The sequence below is a fragment of the Myripristis murdjan genome, chromosome 17 (assembly GCF_902150065.1).
Source record: "Myripristis murdjan chromosome 17, fMyrMur1.1, whole genome shotgun sequence".
NCBI lineage: Eukaryota > Metazoa > Chordata > Actinopteri > Holocentriformes > Holocentridae > Myripristis > Myripristis murdjan.
The window spans coordinates 19,606,651-19,632,357 of NC_043996.1; the positions used below are offsets into that span (position 1 = coordinate 19,606,651).

The 25,707-nt window shown below is 41.5% G+C and overlaps 2 protein-coding genes across 6 annotated transcripts in view; both read left to right on the forward strand.

The window, feature by feature from the left end:
- Nucleotides 1-1,830: 1,830 nt before the first annotated feature.
- Nucleotides 1,831-11,128, forward strand: LOC115375854 (solute carrier family 12 member 9-like). The gene is made up of 14 exons (XM_030075432.1): nucleotides 1,831-2,222; nucleotides 2,615-2,749; nucleotides 3,060-3,197; nucleotides 3,283-3,401; nucleotides 4,710-4,908; nucleotides 5,142-5,249; nucleotides 5,478-5,589; nucleotides 5,925-6,082; nucleotides 6,687-6,769; nucleotides 7,017-7,141; nucleotides 7,317-7,509; nucleotides 8,540-8,714; nucleotides 9,410-9,556; nucleotides 9,705-11,128. Exons 1-14 carry the CDS (start codon nucleotides 2,021-2,023, stop codon nucleotides 10,640-10,642), a joined length of 2,832 nt encoding a protein of 943 aa, XP_029931292.1. The 5' UTR covers nucleotides 1,831-2,020; the 3' UTR covers nucleotides 10,643-11,128.
- Nucleotides 11,129-20,703: 9,575 nt separating this feature from the next.
- The window catches only part of per2 (period circadian clock 2), a 34,251-nt gene continuing 29,247 nt past the window's right edge, over nucleotides 20,704-25,707 (forward strand). For all 5 annotated transcript variants that reach the window (XM_030074525.1, XM_030074527.1, XM_030074528.1 and 2 more), the window contains exon 1: nucleotides 20,704-20,875. The gene's annotated coding sequence lies outside the window, so the exon portion shown is untranslated. The remainder of the gene's footprint in view (nucleotides 20,876-25,707) is intronic.

Consider the following 25,707-nt stretch of genomic DNA (forward strand, 5'->3'; position numbering starts at 1 on the left):
CCCATTAATAAACAATATCAAACAATATCAAATATAACAATGTGATTCAAAATGATAATGGTGGAATTTTAACTGGTGTCTATTCCAAATAGAAATGTTTTTTTTTTTTTTTTTTTTTCTGGAAAAGATCATTTGTAGGCCAATTTGTCTCTGTAGCACCATAATATTTTATTTCCAACAATGTTCTGTCCTACATTTTATTCTTAGCAAAAAAAAAAAAAAAAAAAAAAAAATGCAGCTTTTGGATATTGGATATTGGATTTCGATATTGCACTGTATTGCAGTTTCGATAATATTTTGATTAATTGTCCGGCCCTAGCCCGAAGACATCGGTTTCCAATGCTGCAGAAGTATCCTGGTTTCCCGTAAAGCAATTGCTCTCTCTGTGTTATATCTCTGCCTGGCAGCAGTGACCTTGTGTGACCTCAAGCCTTCCTTCCTCAGGACAAATAGGAGATAGGAGAGCATGCTTAACCAATGAGACAGTCACTGTAGCCCTTACATCATGAAAGTCTCACACACAAAGTGCAAGATGGACATCCTGTTTGGAGTACAGAATGTCTGTCTTACACAATACCCCAAATCTTTGGATTTAAGGCACACCCTCATTCGCTATTTAATTTTGAGCATTTTCTTCTCTTTTATTCTAGTTCTTTTCTTTCCTTATTTCATGTTTTACCGCCATACTAACTACTTTGTCCTCTCGGTATTTCCTGTGTCGGCCAGCAAGGGTCAGTGGAGAGCCCAGTGATGTCCTGTGTTCCTCAAAGCACCCACAGCCTGAGTGCAGTCCTGTCGACCTACAGCCGACTCATCTCTGGCAAACTGGAGTGGCTTGTGCTTAATCTGGCAGACACATGCACCGTCCAGTGACAAAATAACAAATTCATGTTTTCCAGATCCAGGAGAGGAGGGAGTGTCAACTAAATTTGTCATTAAAGTAGAATGATTCTCCACCAGGGAATAGCAGAAGCATTCTCATCTTCCTCTTTGATATTTCTCATTTTATTTCTGGCAGACAGGGGTTTTTTTTGCACAGTGATGAGACAGTCTTGATGTGTTCATGGACAAGTAAAAGGAGGAAATACACTAATCTCTGCTGGTCATAATGGGGAACTACAGCTACTCTCTCCTGTTAGGTGGAGAATTAGACAGAAATAACAGCACTGGCTCTAATGTTTCTGCAGAGAAATGATGGGCATGATGGATTAACTGAAGTCTGATTTTAAATTTCCTTTGCTCCTGTTTCTGGTGCAAAGCTCTGATATCCAAGTAAACCTTAATTTGAAAACATTTATATACACTTCCCAGCACTGATTGATTAAAATCAAAACACTGGTCAGTATTTGTCAGGAGTTCCTTGTAAATGTATTTGACTCTCTAAAAATACATGCCTAAAAATGTACAAACAGTACTGGAGCGATTATTCTTTTTGCACTTTTAGCTTTCTCATGTCTCACCTGTTTACATATTTACTCTAAATGTTGTTGTAAATCCGTGCCTTCTTAGCACCGTTTATATCAACATTTCTTCAATAGAGCAACTACTTGTACTTTTAACTTCCACGTGTAAAGACCTAATTATTTCTGCATGTAAATATCCAATGTATCATCCTGTGAGCTATTTTTGTGTTTACATTAATACTGTGCAAACTTGTGTAACATAACATTTCTAATAAACTTGTAGAATGCCATGCTTCAGTGTCAAATTATTCTAATGACATCGTATTTACAAATCAGCCATTGGATAATTATAGCGCGTAATTTATAATTTGAACCAATTACAGGAAGCTACGTCACTGGTTGAATTTAGAGGCGCACCTCCACCTGCAGCGGTTGGGCGGTGCGCTGCAGCGGAGGCCTGCAGCTGGTTCAAATTATTGCACTTTACGCCAAAAAAGAAGAAAGAAGGACGTGACTCATTTTTAAAGTTGTAGTTTTGCGGCCATGAAAGGTGACACTGTGCTTCTCATTTGACACCAACCAGCAAGCAGTAGGTGCCGTTGCAGCTTTTGGTTATCATGTCAGAAAAGGCTCCGCTGCTGCATTACCGACTCATCGGCACCAAGGACCCTGACAATGCGGCCAGTCCCACCGGGGTCACTGTGGAGAGCGACGCCCGGCGCGCAAAGGGCAAAAACCCCAGGAAACTCGGAGTGGTTTTTGGAGTGATTATTCCAACTTTACTGTCCATGTTTAGCGTCGTTGTGTTCCTGCGAATTGGTGAGTGTGACTGCCAGACACAGCAGCTTCAGGGTGAACAGGCCCAGAATGGCTTTATGCATAAAGTGAAATAATTCCTGGGGATTATTACTAGCACTGTGAGAGTGAATATTATCATGGAATAGCCTGCTTTTTTTTTTTTTTTTTTTAATTTAATGTGTCTGTCTTGTCTGTATTTTGTTGCAACCCATAGTCATTTCAGTGATATAATTTTTGTTGGGGAAAATTGCATGTATAGTAATTATGTTTACTATTTTTCAGGACTCAATTTGTATCTGTAAAGAATTAACACTTGACTGTTTTTTATTTTTTATTTTTTAACTTGTGCATATTATTTTGTTTTGTTTTGTTCAAGTGTTGGTTTTGAAAGTATGCCACCCTTTGTTTTATAGGATTTGTTGTGGGTCAAGCGGGGCTCTACCAGTCCATCGCCATGTTCTTGGTGGCCTACTTCATCATCACCATGACTGTGCTCTCTGTCTGTGCCATCTCTACCAATGGGGCTTTAGATGCTGGAGGTGCCTACTGTATCCTTCCATGTAGAGCGTGTCTTCAGATTTTAGCCAAGAGACATGTGTTGGTCTCTTTTATCCTATGTGAGAGTTGTTTAAGCCTGAGTTAATGGGTCTTTACCCAAAATTTTCTATTATTTAAGCTAATCACAAGTTGCATTGGCTCCCTTCCTAGGTTAAACCTGTCTTATAGTGTGCTTGATGCCCAGCCCTGCTAATTTTAGAAAGGAGTCCGTTGATGCAATGGGAGTTTTTGTCTATATAATTATAGTTGGCCTACATTAATTAATTTGCAGTCATGAGATTCCTCAACTTGGATCCCCAGACATGATCAGCCGAGCCCTGGGTCCAGAATTCGGCGGCAGCATTGGGATTATGTTTTTCTTTGCCAATGTATGTGGTAGTGCTCTGTATATTTTGGGTCTGGTCGAAGCCATCATCTCTGCCTTCGGTATCCCAGAAGGTAGGGTGCAGGAAGGGCATGGTGGGGGATCTGAAAGGGTGTGTGTCTCTGTTTTAGTTAACTGTCTCCCTTCCTGCCCCTTCAGATGGTGCAGCAAGTGGTGCAGCGAGTGTTGCAGGTCCCCATCAGGTGATGCCATCAGGATACTGGTGGTCTGTGCTCTATGGCACCGTCCTGCTGTTCCTCTGTCTCATCGTCTGCCTGGTGAGACAATATTTTAAATTCAGATACTTAACCTGCATGTATTTTGGATCAGTCTGTGGGAGAATAACAAGGGGGGGCATTATCTTTTTACCTGGAAAGCTCATCTATAGAATTTTTCATATTTCCTTCACTCCAAAATTTTTGATCCTCAGTTGATAATAGAGGGTGTCATGATTGCATGGCGTAGAGTCCAATAGGCTGCAAGTGAACAAATGCAAACTACATTGTGTTGTGGTGTTTCCTACAAATGCAGTAGCACTCAACAACCTCTAAGACTGCAGCCATGTATCTATTTCACAGAATTCAAATCTAGTCTTTGCTATTTTGCAAAGACTTTTGCAGCTATAACAGCTTCCACTTTTCTGGGGAGGCTTTCTACAGAATTTTATGTGTCTCTGGCAATTTTTGCCCATGCATCCAGCATTCTCTGTTCTAGTTCATCCCAAAGGTGTTGGATGGGGTTGGGGCACAGTGATGCTGGAACAGAAAAGGGCCTTCCCAAAACTGTTCCCACAAAGTTGAAAGCAGAGAATTGTCCAAAATGTCTCGGTAAACTCAAGCATTAAGATTTCTTTTCACTGGAACTAAGGGGCCGAGGTCAACCCCAGAAAAACAAGCCCATAGCATTATCCCTCCTCCAGGAAACTTTACAGTTGGAACAATGCTGTCAGGCAGGGAGCGTTCTCTTGGCATCCATCAAACCCAGACTTGTCCATCAGACTGCCAGATAGAGAAGCGTGTTTCATCACTCCACAGAACACCGCTCCATCTGAAGCTTGGCATTGTGCTTGGTGATGTAAGGCTTGCGTGCGGCTGCTTTGCCATGGAAACCCATGCCATGAAGCTCCCGGCGGACAGTTTTTGTGCTGATGTTGATGCCAGAGGAAGTTTGGAGCTCTGCAGTCACTGAGTCAGCAGAGCATTGGCTACTTTTATGCACTCTGCGCCTCAGCGCTGTGTGACCCCGCTCTGTAATTTTACATGGTCTGCCACTTGGTGGCTGAGTTGTTGGTTCCTAAACGCTTCCACTTTGCAATAATACCTCTTACAGTTGATCTGCAGTATCTAGGAGTGAAGAAATTTCACGAACTGATTTGTCGCAACAGTGCCATCATATTACGTTACTATTACAGTACCACACTCAAATTCAGTGAGCTCTTTAGAATGAGCCATTCTTTCACAAATGTTTGTAATTGTCTGCAATTGATGCAAATGAGAATTCGACTCGGTTTTTTCTATTTTAAAATAATGTCATCATCCCATAGTGCACCTCAGCCTTTCTTAAGGTTTCATGGTTTGTCATTACAGGTGGGAGCTCACATCTATGCCAAAGCTACCTTCATCATCTTCATTGTTGTCATGACTGCTCTGGCTTCCATCTTCATCAGTTTCTTCATTGTGGAGCCAAAGGTCGTGATGCTGCCTGACACTTCAGTCAATATCACCAGCCCAGTCACCACCAACTACACAGGCCTGCGGCTCCACACCATGGAGAGAAACCTGTGGCGTAAGTGTTGAAATTGGGCATTAAGTAACCTCTGAGAAACTTGGATCTGTTTAAACAGAGATGGACACAAAAAATGATGGGTGTCCTAATCTTTCTGGATTAGATTAATCAACATTCATTATGTATGAGCCTTTTAATCTGTTTAAGCAGCACGTCTCTGTGGAACAGTTTTTATTGGTCTGACCTTGCTGTTGTCCTCTTATAAATGATCCTCTTCCTTTCACTCCTTCCAGCTGACTACACAGTAGACTACACCACCGGCACCATGATGAATTTTGCCACAGTGTTTGCTGTCATGTTCAACGGCTGCACTGGCATCATGGCTGGCTCTAATATGTCAGGTGAGAGGGGAAAAAGTGCTCAGAATTACCTAATTAATAAGACACTGGTGAAGAGCAGGCAAACTGCCATTTTTCCCCCAGCATGTGTGGGTCCAAGATATTGACTCAGTGTGTGTCTACGTCTGGGAAAGGATGGGAAGTCTGATCGGACTATGTTTGTTATTTCTAGTCACAAGTGCTCATGTTCAAAAAGAGTTAATTTCCTCTGTGTTCCCATATGTTTTTCAGGTGACCTGAAAAACCCCAGCTATTCCATCCCAAGAGGAACCCTTGCAGCAGTTCTCATAACCTTCATCACATATAATCTCCTCAGTCTGCTGGCAGCTTGGTCCTGTGACCGGTCAGACATTCACGAATATATTAGTGGCACAAAGCCTCTGAAATATAAAGCGTAAAGGCTACCCAACATTATCAGCTCCATGTTTGAGGGAATCTGGGAAATATATAAAAATGAATAGTTATTTTTCGCTCGGGGGGGAAAAAAGCGACACAATGCAAAAACTGTTTTCAAAAGCATGAATTTCTCTGTTTGAGAAACTGAGCCTAGCTTTAGTTCAAGTGATCAAGTTGGTGTTTGTATACAGAACCAAAATACAAGTGGGATTATTTAAGATTTAAAGTGGAAGTATGTCTGATACTTTTAGTACTTGGATTTGTGTCCCTTTCCCCTCTTAGCCGCCTCCTGCAGAAAGACTACAGTTTCCTGGGGGACATCAATATTTGGCAGCCCTTGGTGACAATGGGCATCTATTCCTCAACCATGTCTGCAGCCATGAGTAACCTCATAGGAGCCTCCAGGATTTTGTATGCCCTGGCCAAGGACAACCTGTTTGGTGAGAGACATATTTGCTCCAGCTATCTTTTTTTTTTTTTTTTTTTTTTTTTTTAAACCATTTTATCATGTTCTTAGCTCTAAGTTGAAGCTTTACCCACTAGAGAGCAAATAAAGGTTCTTTGTTCGTGAATTGATCGAGCAGATTTGGCTGATGCTATTTCTGACAAGTTCTTTTTTTGGGAGGGATTTAAATAGCTAATTGCATTTGGGTTAAAATCTTGGCTGAATAGTTGACATATCTTGACATAGTTAACACACATCTCAATTCCAATGGTCTTTTTATAAACCCTAGTAAACATTACTATAATGATCAGCCATCTGTTGCAATGGCAGGCCTCCAGTTGTGATAAATTGACACTTGTTATTAATATCGTCATGTCTCCTTTTCCTAGCGCAGACGTGTTAATTTGGAAAGCATCATAGGATACAACAGATGGGTTGTAATTTTGACCTTGTTAAAAAATCTACTCATTGTATTTTTGGCTTAAGGATCAATGCAGAATGGCTGTTGATTATCTGATCCAGTACTATAATCCATCTTGGAAGGGCAACGTTGAGGCTGAAAATGACTTTGCTGCTGTTAATGCTGTAAATATCTACAGGCGGTGTCCTGGCTCTGGCAAGGAAAACTTCTCTGAGTGGCAACCCCTGGGCCTCAGTGCTCATCTCCTGGTTACTTGTCCAGGTAGGATGTTGAATAGGAGCGATTTATTGTACATAAAGTTAAAATTCACTCTATTGTATCCTAATAGTACAAATACAAATTAGCAACAAAAATCTTCCAGTATGGAGGTCCCTTTGACAACATGTCTATAGGCTGATGTGTTTGAAAGCTTTTTATATTTAACTTAAGGTGATATTTAACTCAGTTGTTTTTTTTGTTTGTTTGTTTTTTAATTAACCAATTTAGTGTTCATTCTTCCAACCACTAGGTGGTGCTGTTTTCCGGTAAATTGAACACCATTGCTGGTATTGTGACTATCTTCTTCCTGTTGGTCTATGCTGCTGTAGACTTGGCCTGTTTAGCTCTGGAATGGGCGTCAGCACCCAACTTCAGGTACGGTGTGGTCAAGTTGGTCCAAACAAGGCCTCAGTTCTTCAGGAACTACTGGTCTGCCTGTTGCAGTGACTAAACACTGTCTCTTTGAGTCCACATTTCTTGTTTTCTGTGCTTGCACCAAAGCTTATTCTTCATTTTATGTTCTCATGTTTCATTTTTTTTTTTTTTGTAGACCGTCATTCCGTTGCTTCACCTGGCATACCTGTGTGCTGGGCATCCTTGGCTGCCTGGTCATGATGTTCCTGATCAGTGCCATTTATGCCTTTGCCAGCATAGCCTTCATGCTGCTGCTCTTAATGCTTATCCACTACCTCTGTCCCACCAGCGACTGGGGCTACATCAGCCAGGCCCTCATATTTCACCAGGTACACACACACACACACACACACACACACACACACACACTAGGCCAGAGGCCGGAAGCGATATGCAGATTTATTATTTTGTTTGTATTGACAATTTGTTGTTATTTTGTTTGTACCCATTTATTTCTGGAGTTCACCAATATTTAAAAAAAATATTAAATGAATATCAGTGCATAATCACATTTAGATTATTTTATAGTTGAGTAGTTATAAAGATTAGATTATTAAAATAAGAATATTTGAATTCAGACATTTGAGAATTTGTTAAAATAACAGCAAAACAGCCTATAGACTATGATGGATATTAAAGTGGATTTTATAGTTTGTACAGTAGACCTCCATCTACCTGTGCCGGGGCTTTAGAAGCTGTCCTGAGCTCCTGCAGCTGTCACCATAAAGCACTGGACTTGGGCAGTACATTCGTTGGTCTAAATTTTAATACTGAACCATTTTCATTGTGTTTGATCAACAGACTTCTGATCTTTTTTTGCCATTGTTGGCTTTTTGACTTTTCTGTAACACCAGTACTCATGTGCTACAGTACTTTAGTTTAGTTCAGAGTTTATTGTCCCAAGAAGGGAGATTTGACTTGGCTCAGCACAAACCACACAGTCACAAGCAGCTCTGATTTAAGCTGCTGAAGTTCTTTTTCTTCCTACAGCCTTGTTTTGGTGGCATCGCCAGTTTTTGAGCATGTACAAGAGCATTTTGCACATCTCAAAGCAGCTTACCTTATGTAGGGGGCAGATGTTATGTTACACTAATAACAAAGGCTCAGATATAAACAAGTTTACAAACAGGTGGGATTTATCATTCAGTACACCTGGGTAAGAGCAGATTTAGATGGTTAAAAACACTTGGTGCATCTAGAGTTGATTTCTCTTACTTTCTCTCAACAGAAAATACAAGAGAAGTTTAAGAGTGTTGCTGCCTCTGGCCCATCGTTTCTTACATAATGCAACCACAGAACATGTGCACGTGAATTATTCAATCAACCTGTCCATCTTTTCATACCTCCTGTTTCACTCAGGTGCGAAAGTACCTGTTGATGCTTGACGTGCGTAAGGACCATGTGAAGTTCTGGAGGCCCCAGGTGCTGCTTATGGTGGCAAACCCTCGTAGCTGCACAGGCCTCATCACCTTCATAAATGACATGAAGAAGAGCGGCCTCTATGTACTGGGACATGTCCAGCTGGGGTTACTGGGTAAGAGTGGTCTTGGTGGTATTCTGAGGAAGACATGTTTGGTTCGTAATCAGTCAGCACGACATCAAAAAGACCACACACGTCTTTGTGATGTAGGTGTCTCCTTAAATCAAATTGTCCGTGGATCAGTTGTAGCCCATTGAAATGCTGCGCTCATGACGAGTGGGAACGGGGAAGTTTCCGACTGGAATTTCCTACTTCCCAGTCAGAGCGTTTGAAGTGGTTGAGGTTGGAACAAAACAGATGTTCCACATTAACTCTGGAACTGATTTAATAACATTTTCATAACTCACGGACTGCAAATAATTGCGTAACATTACAAGGTCATGCTATGTGGAACAAAAACATGCTATTTTAGTCATGGCCTTTAGAACGCGGAAACCTCTTGATCATCAATGTCCTGCTGTATTTCTTAAGCAAACAGGCACTTGAAAGTCTATTGAAATGCTTAAAACATACGTGTTATCTACAGCTTTGACAGTTCATTGCAAATGTCGTCATGTTGCTTAATTTTGTTATGTCACCAAACTACATCTCAGCTAAATCAGAGCTTCGAGGAAGCCCAGAGTTTCAGACAAGGAATTAATAGGAAGTATGTGGGTCATTTGTGTTGATTTTTCATACTCGGAATTTGGAAACACAATCGTGCACATTTTTGACATTTTCTTTCCTTATGTGCATGATTGATCCTCCAGACGGGTTGCCTTTTGACCCCCTGCAGAGCCATTATGACTCATGGCTGTCTCTAGTTGACCATCTCAACATCAAGGCGTTTGTCAACCTTACTCTTGCCGACTCTGTCCGACACGGAGTCCAGAACCTGCTCTTCATCACAGGCTTTGGTGAGCAAGCTTTCCTTTTGTCTTTACAATGCCATTTGGGTTTGTTATTGACATCCTTGAACAATTTTGACAAGGAGCCTATGTGAACAACTACAGTCACTCAATTTTTTTGATGCACAGCTTTGGCCACTTGTCTATTCACATTTAGGTGGAATGAGGCCAAACACTCTTGTCTTGGGCTTCTATGACAGCTGCACCCCTCAAGACCACCTCCAAGGCAAAATTCTCCAGTGTAAAGGCCATGGTATGGATGGAGTGAGCCCAACCAAGGATCCCCAAGAACAACACCCCCCCTTTTTCCCAAACCTGAGAGGTGTTGAGGACACCAAAGACCTCCAGGAAGAAGAATATGTGTCGGTAATTGCTGACACTGTCAAAATGGGGAAGAATGTGGCGCTGGCTCGTTACTTCAGCCACTTCCACCGGGACGAGATCTTGGGCTCAGGGCAAAGGGTCGGAGGTCACTATGGCAGGTCAGGGCCTTTTGTTGATGTGTGGCCTCTGAACCTCCTTCGGCCAGACAGCCGTGGCTACGTAGACACCTGCTCGCTGTTCCTGCTGCAGCTGGCCTGCGTGCTTCACGAGTCCCGTGCCTGGAGCCAGACAAGACTTCGCCTCTTTCTGTGTGTGGAGGCTGGGTGGAGCCTGCAGGAGGAGGAGGCAAAGCTCCAGGTGATGCTGAAGGAGCTGAGGATCTCAGCCCACGTGCAGACTGTGGCCTGGGACCAGGTGGTCGCACTGCACTGGCAGAGACGTGGAGAGAGGGAGGCGGGGAACCGAGAACAGGCGGCACAGGATGAAGAGGAGAAAGCGAAAGAACATGAATATGAACAGGAGGATGAGAGTATACAGAGGTTCCCCAACAATGCTGCTCAGCTGACAGATGAATATATCTGTGCTGTCAACAGTCTGATTCGTAAGCATGGAGCTCCTCCCCCTGCGGTGCGATTCCTGTATTTGCCTCGCCCACCAGCAGACACCAGTCGATACCAGGCTTACCTACACCAACTGGACCTATTGACTCAAGACCTGGGACCTACGCTGCTCATCCATGGGGTAACTCCCGTGGTTACAACGGACCTCTAGTCTTTTACTATCAATTCTTAATCCATCACTGACCCAGGTCAATGATGGATTATTCATCCATGGGATTTTGCCTATTATCACTCAACGGCGCTCAGGTCTTCATCTGACATTTAAGCCTTCACTGATACAGTCTAGCATTGACACTGTCACAGTTCATTTTTCCATTTGAATGTAACCCACAGCTTTCCTACACTTGAGCTCTATATGGCCCAAAGACTCTGTGTCACTGCTTTATGCCAGTTCGTCATCGCAGGGACATGGATCTGCATTGATGTATAATTTGCACATTGTGTTGGGTGAAAGGAGGAAAGATGCATATCACCCTTGGTATCTGTTGATCACTTTAAGGATACAAGTGTTCTTTCTTAGCTGTTTGTAACCTTGTTGAAGTTATTTTCTATGTATCTTCTCAGTATTTTTTGTGAACAGAATATTTTGTGAACAGAATAGAAAAATAAATTAAAGATGAATTATTTGTAGAATACATCCAATTTTTTTTTCTATGATTTCTGGTGATTTTGGTGGAGAAAGGAGAATCAAGTTGTCTTCATTTGAGTTTGACCTAAATTGTCTTGTCCATTACAAGTGAGGCTGAGGCATAGCTAAGTCTTATCTGTGTAAAGCCTGCAGAGGGCAGCAGATGCTCAGCAGCCGTGTTGCGGTCACAGTGACTAAGCTGTGCCAGATCGTCCAGCTCCAGGGTGAATGTATTGCACAGTCAAGGTTAAAGACCTGAGCCAAAAGCTTTATACAGTAGCTGCATTGCCAGTGCAAATTCAGTCATCACAGGCTATAAGTTGTATACATGTACACTGGTCAAATGTGTCTTTGTTTTGCCATATGATTCCCTGTGCTGCTCACAGAAACTGAGGCCTCATAGTCACTCACAGAGGTCAGCACTGATCTCAGGATTTGTCTAACCCTAACCCAATATATTTTCTTTTATGTTGAAGCATGATAGGTAGGAAACTCTTAAGTACTTTTGCCATTTCGGGAGGGATTTTTAATTTCACTGAGTGGTTTGATTTCTTGGCTGAACAAGATTCAGCTGGTTTGCCATGTGACGTAACATATCTAATGACCTGTTATCTGGTTTAATGTGTCACAAAAATACCTGGCTGACGCACTTCCATCATGTGTCGCATGAATTTTGTTGGTGGGCAATGGCTAGACTGCATCTTGTCATGAAGAAGAAATGCCATCTGCGGCATACGTCACGTTTGCGGCAGGATTCCATGACTTTGCATAATGAGGGAAATCGCACCCACCCACACATCGCTGACAAACTGTATGTGGGAGAGAGTGTGCTGACAGCATGAGGCAGATGCGCTCTTAAGTACTATAAAGGGATACCACGCTCACAGCCATGCAAGTTGTCTTACACTCCTGTTAGGATTTGGATCTGTTTCGGTTTGAAAGGAAAAGGAATAGCTTTTGTTGTAATGACCTAAAAGGTGATAGTGCGCAAGGGAGCTACCCGAACTGCCGGAACAACCTTTGGGTGATCCCTGTCTTCCGCCCATGCTGAGGAATGGAAAGATTGAGGCACAAATCACTTCCGACTGGTGCCTGGCTGTGGGAGTGAGGGAGCTGCTAGTGTAGGAAACAGCGTAATGGGCTGTGAATATAAAAAAACCTGCCCAACCCTCTTATCAGGCTGGCACTGATGAGGAGTACAGGAGGAAATACGATTCAAACAGATTCAACAGAGCCCTCAGATGTATTTGCTGTTTTTTTGTTTGTTTTTTTTTTAAATGACGCTTGCATTAGAACCAACATGAGAAGGAGGAAGCATGTGTATTTATCTGAAATAAAATTAATATGAAATACAGAATGATAAAGTAGTGAGGAGGCAGCATTGTTGATTTGACACATACCAATGCAGTTTTACCCCATTTTTCCTATGCAACATTTATGTCAGGATATTCTCTTTTTCAAAAACATATTGTCTATAGAATGACAAGGTGTGATCTGGAAACCCCAACACAGGGACCTAAGACACACTAAGATAATTTGAACCCCCTATAGCAGCAAGGCAACTTATTAATCCAAGAGAATGATGGAGAAAGATGTTACGATGGTCTTTCATGATGTCTGCTTCAGGCTGTAGAATCTTTAAATACACCATCAAGTCTACAGCGTCTACCTTAAATAAAAGTTGAATAACAAGTTGTTGGCCTTACCTCCAAGGTGTTTGATTTTCCTTTATCAGCGAGGGACTATTCCAACAGGAGGACGCTGCTGGCCCTTCTGAGTGAAATTAAAGAAAAACAAAACAAAACAAAACAAAACAGCACCTGTCACCCTGCATCAATTAGCAGCTCCTGATGACTCACCGATTAAATGTGTGAAAAACAAAAGCAAGCCCTGATAAATATTATTCACCTTAATTAATTAGACATTGAAATGCTTGAAATGATACATGTGTATCAGCAACAGGTGTTGTGAACCCAGACCTGACCTTTCAGGAGGCCAATTTGAGCCGCAGCAGAATTAATGTAATGAAAAGAGACACCTCAGATTCAAGCCCAATTCAAGTATCTCTTTACTATCTACATCAATATTGTGATGATACTGCAGGGATGACTTATTGGTGCTTTCATTAGATATTTACACATGAGAGCTTGATGACCAAACAAGCAAAAGCTAATAATAGAACAGCTACAACAGCCTTAATAAGTTCATGAAATGCCATCCCTTTACTGCAATGTGGTCTTTAAAACCAGGAAAAGACAACACTTATGCCATATCACAATGTCACAGTATCCAAAATCTCAGACAATGTGCAGTCTTACATTATTGATAAATCTCCTCCAGGCCTATACCAAACCCCTTCCAGCTTCAGAGACATTGCTCTCACTGCCTAGTGAAAGAACACAAGTGAAGAGAATTTACTTTGGCAAAAAAAAAAAAAGAAAGAAAGAAAGAAAAGAAACACAGGTATGATTCAGGTCATATGATTAAGGCTTTTTCTGTATTGTTAACAGTTAAGCTGGATATACAGTAAGCTGATTATCACTCACTAGATAATACACTCCCGTTAAAATTTAATGGTGCAGGCAGGATACCTGGTAACCCACACTGTTACATTTTTATGGGAGCATACTATCTAAGTACTGGATATTAGATTATTATATTATATTATTATTGTGTGTCCAGCAGCTGGTATTCATTATTTGGATGTATGTCCTTTGTAAACTTTCTGCCAGTTAGCCTCGCTCCACATCAGGAGGCACCGTTCTGGATGTTGACGGGACTGCTAAAGAACTATTCTCAACTTTTGACCATTTCTTGAGTTTAAAATATCCTACCGAAGTGGTAGGATATGGGTGGGAAATTAAAGCTTGGTTAACGCACAATCTATCCCCAAACATTTTCATAATAGGTGCAAGCAGGCAAAGTTGACCAGGAGGTAAAACTGACACAAAACATCAACTATTCACCTGTGCATTGAGTTCCAAGCAAGTACAGAAAGGCTGGTAAATTGCAAAAGAGAAATAAAGACAGATGAGAATTAGCATGACCTGTCAATGGCCTGTGTTCTGAAAGAAAGAAAAAGTAAGGACGTAACTAAGTGCGTAAGAAAAGTAGCCCCCCTCCATTCACCCTCCTTTTAATATGTGAATAGAGGAGTAAAATGTCAATCCAAAGCTGCTAATGTGCTGCAGGGGAGTGAAGCGGCAACATCAGTGCTTTTTTATGGTCCCCACCATTTCCTGCTCTAAAAGGCGTTACAGCATCCTTGCACTCAGTCAATCCATCAGCCTGCGCAGCCTTCTCTGGTGGCTTCATTTGTTCAGTGTTTTTCATCCCAAAGCTATTCATCTCTCTGCTCCAATCCACAGCTGATGTAGGCATCTTCTGTGCCGCCTTATAATTAATAAGTGAAGGTTGCAGCAAATTGAGTAGTTCTGGATAGCGGCCTTCAAGCACTCCCGTTTTGGATCATAGGGTCTGTCATTATTGCCAGGACGGCAGGGGACAAGACCTTTTTGGGCTTGTTTGAGTCACACCGTGGAGCCGTAGAGGGCTGCACGTGTCGCTTTGATAAGCTGCTGTGAAACACAGATGAGTATTGGTAAAAATGTCCTCAGGCCTCCAACACAATAACTGTGATGCTTGGATGATATGGCTCCCATGGCTATTTCAGCATATTTCCTAATTGGAAGAATAAAAAAAATACCTTGAAATATATAAAGTAACTACACATAAGTGCAGAAAGTTTTTTTTACTATGTATATTGATATTCCATATGTTTTGTTCCTATATATATATTTCAGCATATTATTTGATTCTGTTATTCAGTATGCTGAAATATTGTCCAGTACATAGTTTGACATACTTTTAGATACTTTGCTCACTGAGAGACTGTTGTCGGATATGCAGATAGGAAAAAAGTTGTTGTATGATCATGTTTCTGTGTCATTTATCTGTTGGCTGCATTTTGGAAGTACTTTTGGAATACTTTTGTAAGTCTACCACATATTTTGAAGAGGAAATAGTGTAAAAGCATGTCTGTGCAGTACGCCACATACTCCTTTCAAATAAAGCTCTACATAGGCAATATAGTTTGATTGTTTAGGGCTTGACTGCCATGGAGCTGAAGAGCATATTTAAATATTTGTGCTTAGAAGATTTCTGTCATCAGACGTCCAGTGGTATCAACAAATTACTATTATCATCAATTATCATTTTGAAATTACTAAAAAAAAAAAAAAAAATTAGAATTACAAAAGTTTGCTCAACTTTTGTAATTACTAAATTTTATTACCTGTGTTATGACTGACTTGAACATCAGACACAACACTATAGTAGACATTTACAGACGTTTACTGCAGTAATAGATGAGTAAATTAATGAAAAACATATACCAATCAGCCCAAAGGTGATGTTGCTGCTGCAGAGTGGAGACAAAGAAAGATAAACAAATGACTTGCCTATAGGCGCAGCTGAATAAAATCAGCACAAATTTATGGCTAGTAAGTTGTTAACTGGTAATTTTTTGATTTCTTGATATAGTAATCAACTATCATCACTAACTGTAAGCATATGTATCTACATATAAGGTTACCAGCTCTGACGTCTATGCTGGATGCCGTCACAGAAATATTTTACTTGTAAGCATGGGCATGGCTCAGACTATAAAACAAGAGGGCTGAGGCCTGGCGGCAGTCCATACCATTAGTGTTACTCATGTCTGCAGCTGTGTCCAACATGCTGTGTGATGACTTTACATCAGCTTTCCCTGTGGGGCTTTACATGTGACGTAGACTAAACCCCAGTTATTGTGGAAAAAGCCACTTCATACCACCAGGAAATGAATACAGTATGCAGTGTCTGCTGCTCAATGGAGGGGAATCCCACCAGCTTCCACTGAACATATATCACTATACACCAGTGGATGAATTGGTCCAATTGCAACCATAATGTCAAGTTGCCTGGGGATCACAACATGTTTTGCCGTTCTATTTTTGTCACTTTTATGAAAATCTTGAGTGCCCAGCATGCAGTGTTCATCTTAGAAAAATGAGTCTGCAACACTGTGATGTCATAGGGGGCTGGACAAGGTGCTGCCCTGTTGGCATCCCCTTACTAAAAAGTAACAGGTGAAACATGCCTTTTCACATGTGAAATGTGAAATTTCACATGTCAATTAACAAATTTTCACGTGATTGGCAGAATTCACATCTGAACTGATATTTTCACATGTGACTGGCTTCTGAACTAGAATTTCCACGTGTGAAAAAACATGAAATCACATGTGAAATAAAGTGCACGTGATTTTGGAAAACATTGTTTTTCATGTTGCTTTCGCACATGTGAAATAATCACATGTGGTTGCAGATCACATGTGTAAGAACATGAAAATCACATGTGAAATAAACCACATGTGATATTGGAACCCATGTGTTTTTCACTTTTTTTCACATGAAACCACTACATCAAATGTGTTTGTAATAATGAAATCACGTGTTCCAAAACTGTATGTGGATTATTTCACTTGTAATTTCATGTTACAAAGGATGCCTTGATGTTGTTCCTAAATACCTCTATATTACTTGCTTATTTACGGCATTTAATCACAGGTTAATACTCTATTCCAGCAAGCTGCTATCAGGATGATCCCACTCAGCTCACTATGTCTAAGTTTGTTGGCTTTGCTCCATGCTCAGTGAGCAGTAGAAACACTGATGATCATGCAGAGATGGTGTCACGCCACCCACTCTCACTAGGGAGCCCGTTCACAACAGAGCGAGCTGCTAATGATATGACCTCCAGAGCTGATTTGCGTCATTCTCACACTTCCACTGTCAGGCACCAAACAACAAGAGAAACACTCACGGCTCATCATCATACCGGCCCACATTTTTGGAAAGAGAGATAACCGACATGCAGAGTGATTTTCATGGATATGCTTAACCTGCTCAATGACAGCACAATGTCTGCGTCACTGAGTGTGTGGGACGCGCCCTGAGGATTTGGGGCCTCTTTCCATACAGTAAGCCTTTGTTCAGTATGCTTTAAGAAATCCCTTTATGGAAAGTGGTTTACGCTTTTACTTTCCAGCCACTGCACTGCTTTAAATTGGTTTTCAGACTTTGTACGTGAGACTATTAACAGAGTGATGAGGCACTTAGGGACTATTTTGGAGGCTGGATGTAATATTTTTTGTTCTGTTTTCCTATTTCTTCAACCTAAGAATAAAATTTTGTTCAAGTCACTTACATGTAAAGTGGCTGCTAAGCTGCACAGAAAGTGTTTGGTGAATTTAATGTTTGACCAGTTCAATATGACATTTATTTGTGTGTTACATCAGTAGTGTTATCTGTCAGAATAACTTGTACTGTCATTTGTGTCCTCAATTACCATCTTGGGTGTTTTATTTTTTGGGAAGGGACTTTTTGTGCAAATAAGCCAAATAAAATTAAACTAAACTGAGTGAATTCAGCACAAATTCTACATCAGTGTGAAACTACTGTTTGTGCTAAAATAAACAAATGTCTAAATGGGCTGTAATTACAGTGTCCTGACAGTGTTTGAACACTTAATGGGCCTGAAACGTGAGTGTCAGGAGCTGAGAATGGCCATCAGGACCACTATGTCCTGAGACAGTTGTTGTCAGTTTGCTAGGATTTCTTTTTTATATTTAAAATTTGACACACTGCCTTTTGAGGCCGAAACATTTTATCATTTCAGATTCCAAACCTTTAAGCTGAGGGAAGTTTGAACACACCCTGCCTTTTAGTATCTGCCAAGCAGTTTTTAAGAATGTCAAAGCCACTTCTTAACAACAAATGCAGATGTGTGCCATCAACATGGCAAAAAATATCTTTGGGAGGTGGATATAGATATTATATAATACAACTATCATCCTATATCTAGACATGTCTCCGTATTTCTGTATCTAGATCAAGTTTGATAAAGGACATTGAGCTGCCAACCTCTTATGCCTTGCACTAGTTTTGGACAGGTTTACATGGTGTGTCTCAGTGACATGTGAATCTTGATGACCTGCCTTTGAGCCTGCACATGCTTGGCAGGGAACAGACCTGTTCTCTCACCTCATCCGTTCACAGTGACTGGGACTGATGCAAAGTGGGGGCAACCAGAACCAGCCAGGATGGTCTGGGTCTTTCTGCCATTTACCGCTCCAGGAAGCAGGTTCAGTAAACTCTTACTCTAACCCTGAACTCAGGGTTGGTTAAACCAGACATGGCTTACTCGGGGTTAGTGGCTCCAGAACAGCGATTGACAATTTCAGTCACTACTGATTTGGTTGAACCTGAGATGCGTTCACAGTGAACAGTCGTGAACGCGTGGGGATGCAGTCCGTGTGATGAAACACCCACATTCTTCAGGATGCAGCCAGGCTCGCATCCTGAAGAAAAGCATCGACCAGGAAAGATTTTTTAGAATATGTTTTATTTTTATGCCAGTATTGGCTCTGAAAATACAGACAATCACGATCTGCACCCTGTGTAAATGTAGTTAAATAAATAAATAAATAAAAACAATAATAAAATAAATCCTAATCATAATAGTTGTTGCCAGGTGGAGACGGGACCTGTTTGGAAGGAGGGGCCACCTCACCTGGCTGGGGATGTGGAGGCACACTTTACAGCCCAGCCCCTGGTGTTGTGTTCCTTCTGTGAAAAATATATATTTATTTCTGCGAATCTATCACACTCCAGACTCGATGCCATCTGTGGTCTCAGAAAACACTGGATAATCCAACAAATTGCTAAGGATGGAGGAAAAACAACAATTATTTATCCTTATTTGTTCTTTTTGTTAATGACTTTGCCGCAACAGTTAACAATCAGTGTTTCAGCACTAAAATGCCTCCTTATTCTTCAGTCGAGAAATATGAATTGTGCGATTCATAAATGGTTACAAAGATTTTTTGCAGTGCCTTGCTTGTGAAACACCAAAATAATATAACACAGACCATTACTGAATAAAACCAGTCAACAATTCAGTAACCACTGCTGTTAGGTTTTACACTAACTGCACCAAGAAAACACTTTGTAATGATAATTTAGGATGCTCAATCCAAAAGTAAATGTGGAAAACTTGTTTTTTAATTGATATTTGTGGTGCACAGACTAGCTTATCATGGTCATTTTGAATATGTGCCATGATGCTGGTTCATGATCAGGATTTTTTGGCACACAATAGACCAGATACTCCTCATATTCAGAATGTCATGTCCGTTGAGCAATACTAGTGAAACAGAATATAGATCATGTTCTGTGGTTTATTAATTTTAGTTTTTTATGTCAGTCACTGCACTGCGTCTTAGTGACAATCCTGTTCCTGCATGACACGGGTGAGAAGTGTCACCCTGCAGCCGGAGGTGAGGAAAGGGCGACTATCAATAGACGGAAAATGCAAATTATTACCCAAGTGTGATGGGATAGAGTGGGTGGTTGTTTGAACCCAACTTTATTTGGGCTTCCTATAGCAGCTGGAGCAGACGGTTGAGAAGAAGACGAGTTTGCCAACCTGATGTTTCACTGATTCGTCACTGTAATACAGGGTTAGCGTTGCAGACCTCTTCAAGCTGTCAGTCACGTTGGTGCTGTGGCTGTGACATGCATTGTATAGGTGTTCACTGTCGCCAGCCACTGCTGAGTAAGAATAGCACACACCTCCTTTACTCAGTGAAAGCTACGTCGTGAAGATCCAACACAAGCGGCGTCCTCTTTAAGTGTCTCTGTGGACTATAAATCTGACCCCCCTCAGATTTTTTCCCTACATCTTTGACCAGGTTGGACATAACAGTCACCCACTCTGACCCCATTTTCACACCATCTGGCATCGTGGCGTAACAGACTGTAGCCTAAATATACAGTTTCAGCTATTTTTTTTTTCCTTTTTTATCAGTCTACCCATGGTTAAAATTCAGTGTTTATGCAAAAAGTCAGATGCTATACATCACAGCAAAACTACAACTCCTTATTGGCAGGCCTATAGATATATTATAGTGTTGAGATTAAAAAAACATACATACATATATACTAAAACAATAAATTAATGACCACAGAGTGACACTAGCCTATACTAAACGATTATCTTGATGTTTGTAGGCAGAATGGCAATCTGTAGGAAAGGTTAACTAATTACTAATAGCCATAAGTAAAGCCTTGTTAAGTCTAGGGTTTTCAGAGTTGTTGAGAACTTTTAAGCTTACGCGAACGAGTGCGCATTTACCAATTCCCCCACATTGCCCATACACACACTTGTATAACAGTTTAGATAACAGTGGCTCGTATTGAGCCGCTGTGAGCCAACCACCGGCACCGCTTCTTTCAATGGGAGCTGCCTTATAGTGATTTGCTCTCGCCGCCCGCACGCCGTCAGTAGCCGTGGGTTTCCACGTGAAGAGGATAACATCATTATATAAAGAGACTGACAGCACGGCCGGCCAATCACCGCGCGGTGCGGCCGGTTCAGCGCGCCCGCCATGCAGACGACGCTCAACCGAGCCAATGAGCGCACAGCAGAGGGGCGGGGCGGTGGGCGGAGTCAGAAATGAGGTCGTTGTCTGTTTCTGGAGATTCAGGGCAGACCTGGTGTGGAAACCTGAGCGGGCGGAGCACTGTGTCAAATCAACGCCGCACCGGTTCCACTGCTACGGTTCTGGTAAACGGAATTTAACCTAAAAAACGCGGAGAAGGTTTTATTTTGCGGGTCGGCTTTAGGAAAGAGCGGAGGATCCTCTTCTGCGAGGTAAGCGGAGTTGCCTGTCATGAACCTGCGGTGTGGTGTTGCCGTCCGTCCTCAGCTATATCTCGTTTCTTCATTATTAGTGCATCATGAGGACTTGTGCTTTAAGGATAAATGAAGATAGGCCTACGTGCTTATTGCGGCTGTGTGTCTTTGAGAGTGTGATATATAATGAGTGTGAAATGTGCGTTGCATAACTGTGTCAGTGTGTGGGTCAAACCCGGTCACTAGACTACAGTAGGCTAAGCCCTGCCCAGCACACACGACTCAGATGATTTGCTCCGTAAATTTCTGCTGAGGTTAAAACGTGATGTTGCGGGGTCTGCTGCCGCACTTTGCGCTCAGAGCAGTGTAATTTATATAATGAGGCAGTTTGCATGGTGCAGCGTACGTGATACACAGGCCCTTGGTGATTTGAGAGATGCGTAAGTGCAATAGTCCCGTCCTGGTTTATGACGGTCATACATTCAGGTGACGCTCATAAGAAAAGTGGCATCAGCACCAGGCCTTACATAAAGAGGACATAGTCTGCTGCGGCGTCACATGCGGCTCAGATGAACAAGTGAACTTCAGCTCTCCCGGCAGTGGTGGCATTGGGAACTGGGGAAAGTTTATTATTTCATCTGACGCTACATCAAGCGCCGCTTTTAATTATTTATTTTACGTGCTGTGATGTTTGCCCATGTTTGTTTTAAAGAAAATATAGTCTTTAAGTTGCCTTGAAAACCTTTACCCATTATGTAATGCAGACTGCCATGTTAACTAGATTATTTAGTCCTAATTTGTCATTTAGCCACTCTTGACTCATCTGTTCCCAGTCAGACTAGACAGGTGAGTGAATGGATGAATAGCTGAAATCATCAGAGTCCACAAAAAGTGTATGTATATATTTTCAGTGGTTTTATCTTGACCTGCAAAGGTCAAAGAAGAGCTTCTCCAAGATTCATAATGTTAAAGGTGATACAAGCACTTTGACAGATTCTGTTTCTTGCTGTTTTGTCTCTGTGGTGCAATATGTGATCTTTCAAAAATGGGTGCTAATTTTTACAACATGTCAAACATGTTAAAGTCCAAGTGGCTAATCCATCAGCAAATACTGCTCTTCATTGCTCTTGGGAGTGGACTGGGAGGGGAGAGCGAGAATGACGCACGCGAGCTGCTTTGTGCCAAGGGACAAGCCCTCTAGACCAGTTAGGTTCCAGCGTAAAGGAAGTTTGGCACCAGGCGGGGTACAGATTTCCCCTCCAGCCATTTCTGAGTACATCACTGGGGGAGGTGTGTGCTGAGGTTTTTTTTTTCACTTATTGTCAGACAGTTTACTCTAGGATTAGATATGTAGCCTGTGCTCCCAACCAGGTCATTTCAGAACAGCCTAGCAAGGTTAAAAAAAGAAAGAAAGAAAGAAAGTAAAAAAAAAAAAAAAATAGATTCACATTTTCAGTATGGATAACTCAGATTGGTTTCCACGTGATAATGCTTATTGTGGAAGATACGCCAAAGACTCCTTAAAGCCACCATGCAAGATGTTTAACTCAATATATCATTTTCAGTTTAGTTCTGATAGATTATTATTGAAAGAAAAGACCATGACAGTCAAAACTGGTTGATTCTAATTGTTGCTTTTATGAAGGCTATGTACTCTAAACTTTCCTGGGTACATGATGTACCAGACTGACTTAACAAAGATCGGTTCTGAACTTAAACAGAAAGAACGCTCACTTTGTGTTGCCCTGCCTGTTTGACAGAAACAAAAAGAGAGACGAGTGCAGATGTTGTCCACTCCCACAGCAGCTCACTGAGCGTGCAGCATCAGCTCTTGCCCTAGTCAACTAGAAGTTACTGCAAATCCAGAATAATCAGGATAATCTCATTACTGACCCGATGCAATGTCGAGAAGAGGAGACCTCTGCTATGCAGTGACACTGCACGGCAGCAGCTTCACTGTTTTCCAGGTGTCGTCTGTTAGTCAGGCGGTTTTGTTAGCATTTCCCAATCTTTGTAGCCTCTACACCTGTTACACAAAACTGCTGCGTCAGCTTAGATTAGTTGTAGCCAACATATTCACCAGTATCACTATTACTATTAGTTGTTACTCTTAAATTGGAGACTTTTACAAACACACATGGTGTTATGAACAGAGGCTCAACAACCTTCATTTAATACAATTTTTGCCAGCATTTGTTCACAAACTGTTATTGATATAATAACTAATATTGTCTATTTGCTATGTTACAAACCCATAGACCCATGTTTTTCTTTTATTATGGCTTTCATTATTACTTCATTATTTCATTATTAGATATATGGCTATACTGTGTGAAGAGAGATCATTGATTTTCTTTTCTTTGTATATTCATTGATTGAAGAAAAAAAATCTAAAACAGCATTCATGATCAGACATTATTCATTGGTTTGTGTTTGGTGTGGTGAAAGAGACAGGTATGCAGTTTTGTTTTTTACTTTCTCACACTGACTGGAATACATACATATGAAGTACAGTATATAGACTTTCTTTAAGTTTGAGATCAGAATAGAGCAAAACACATTTTCAAACAGGATCGTGTTTAGTATGCAGTTTATTGTATCACACAAAACAAGCTCTTATTCACACTTTATTTGCTGATCATTTTGACTCAAGTCTTTCTTCACATTTTTAATATGGCAAGCAGTTGAACCACTAACCTTGAAACTGCGCCTAGATGGAGGCCTCAGATGTGGTATTTATACCGACAAGTCTGTCATTACAGAGCCTCACCTGGTCGTACCTTCAGCAAGTGAATGTATCCTTCCCTCTCGGTCAAAAGCGTCACTTATGTGGAGTCGACCCCTTGAACTCCAGCGGGAATAAAAGACCAAGATGGCAAATCTCATCTTCTCTCTGTGATTGGCAACTTTTTAACCAGAGTGAAATCAATCTGACCTCTGCCCCATATGCTCTGCCACTGGGACGCTGGCTAGCACCCTAGGGTGTGATTAGGTGGTCTTTCAGAAAGGTTCAGTCCAGCACAGACTGCATTTGATCCACCACGGCTATTTGGGTGACATCCAGGATAGATATAGGTCACTGAATGAGGAAACCACAAGGCGCAGGGAAACGTCAATGCTGTGTGCACAGAGAACCTGCAACTACTGTTAATGAGGCGAAACAAGCATACGTGTCCATCAGCAGCAGCACATTAAACTATATATTATTTAGACTCACAATGGTAATAAAATTGCTCTTCTTGGCTTGTACCAGTTTTTGTTTGCTGGGCGTAGGCAGCCACACTCCTGTAACAGGTTCTCAAATCAACTGCTGCAGTTCCCTTGGGATAACACCCCCCCACTGGCCGGTTGTAAAAAATAATAATTATAAGATATGCAGCATTACACGAGGCTGTGCAACTCCCACTCAATCTTTTTCCCATGCACTTTCAATTAGGCTAACTGTTTGGTATCTTAACCCACTCATCCTACAATTACATAAGTCCTCATGTAAACTGAGCTGATGGCCACACTGTGTTAATTACATTAATGCCTCCAACATGATACACGGTTATAAAACTGCAACAGTTTCCTTGAACTTGCATAGGATGATTTGAGATGACCTGTTAGATGGCATGGCAGCAGGTTGGTGACATGGGCGAGGGAGAAATAGTGTACACTCATCTGCTACAGCATAGTTTTTTAGACAGTTCACTTCTTGGAACTGTGTAATCTTCAATGATCCAAATATTAACTCAAAAAAATCAAGTAAAGGAAGTGTGGTAAATGAGAGTATGGTTTAAAATTAAGATGTGGCTGGGAAATATACGTAAACTTGTACTTTTATGTGTTAGTTGGTAGTGAGCTGTCATATCAAAACCGTCTCTCGTCATGCTACATGGCTGAGTGCAGCGCCTCTGACTCGCTATGAGGAAGTGTATTTACTGTTTACCTTGGTAACGGGAACAGTTTGTTCTCAAACTGCGTTGCCAAGTATGGTGGCCGAGATGGGTCAATACAGGCGAATCAAATGTAAACAAATGACTGGAAGTGCTATTTTCATACTATAGCTCATAAGTTTTTATTTTTTCCAAGGGTGGCCTTTGTTCACCTGGCACAGTGGGTGAACAAATGTACCAGCCTCGGCACATGTGGCAGATAGCACATGTTAATTTCCCACCCTGATTACAACACTAGGTGAAAGGTTATTAGCCAAGGCTGAATGCAATGTTCCATCCTCTTACAACCGCAAAACTTTCTTAAATTTGTATTTCTAGAAAGCAATTTTAAGACTGCAAATGGCCAAGTGAACAACATGTTCAAAAGGTGAGGGTGCTGTGATTGCCCAGAGCAGAGCCAATCATTGCATTACCCGGGCTCAAGGAAAGCACTATATCAACCGTAATTGTTTTATCTACACCCATCTTGCCTTGTTATCATCTGTCTTGTATGTGGCGATGTAGGACGTAAATGCACTACACTTCCAGAGGGTTTCATAGAGTAGTTTCCCCCATGTGCATTTTAAACATGGCCATCAGTCGTTTGATGTGAAAAGCAATAGAACTAAATATAAATGTGAGTGCATCTAACCTATTTAAACACTACTGAATGTTGCTGATTCAAAAGTATCGCTCCAGTAATGTCAGCACAGTGTGAAATTCCCCGTGTCGCTGCTCAGTTTTAAGCAGAGGTTGCTGACACCAGCAAAGGAACTATCAGCAGCCTGCGCACTATTGAAATGATGATAGACTCCCCTGCTGTCTCGGTGTGACTGGACAGGACGGAAACGATCCCAAAGAGCATAAAAAAGAGAGGAAACAGAAGAGAAGCAACAAGATAAGAGAGACGAAAAAAGAATTAACTCAAGGCAA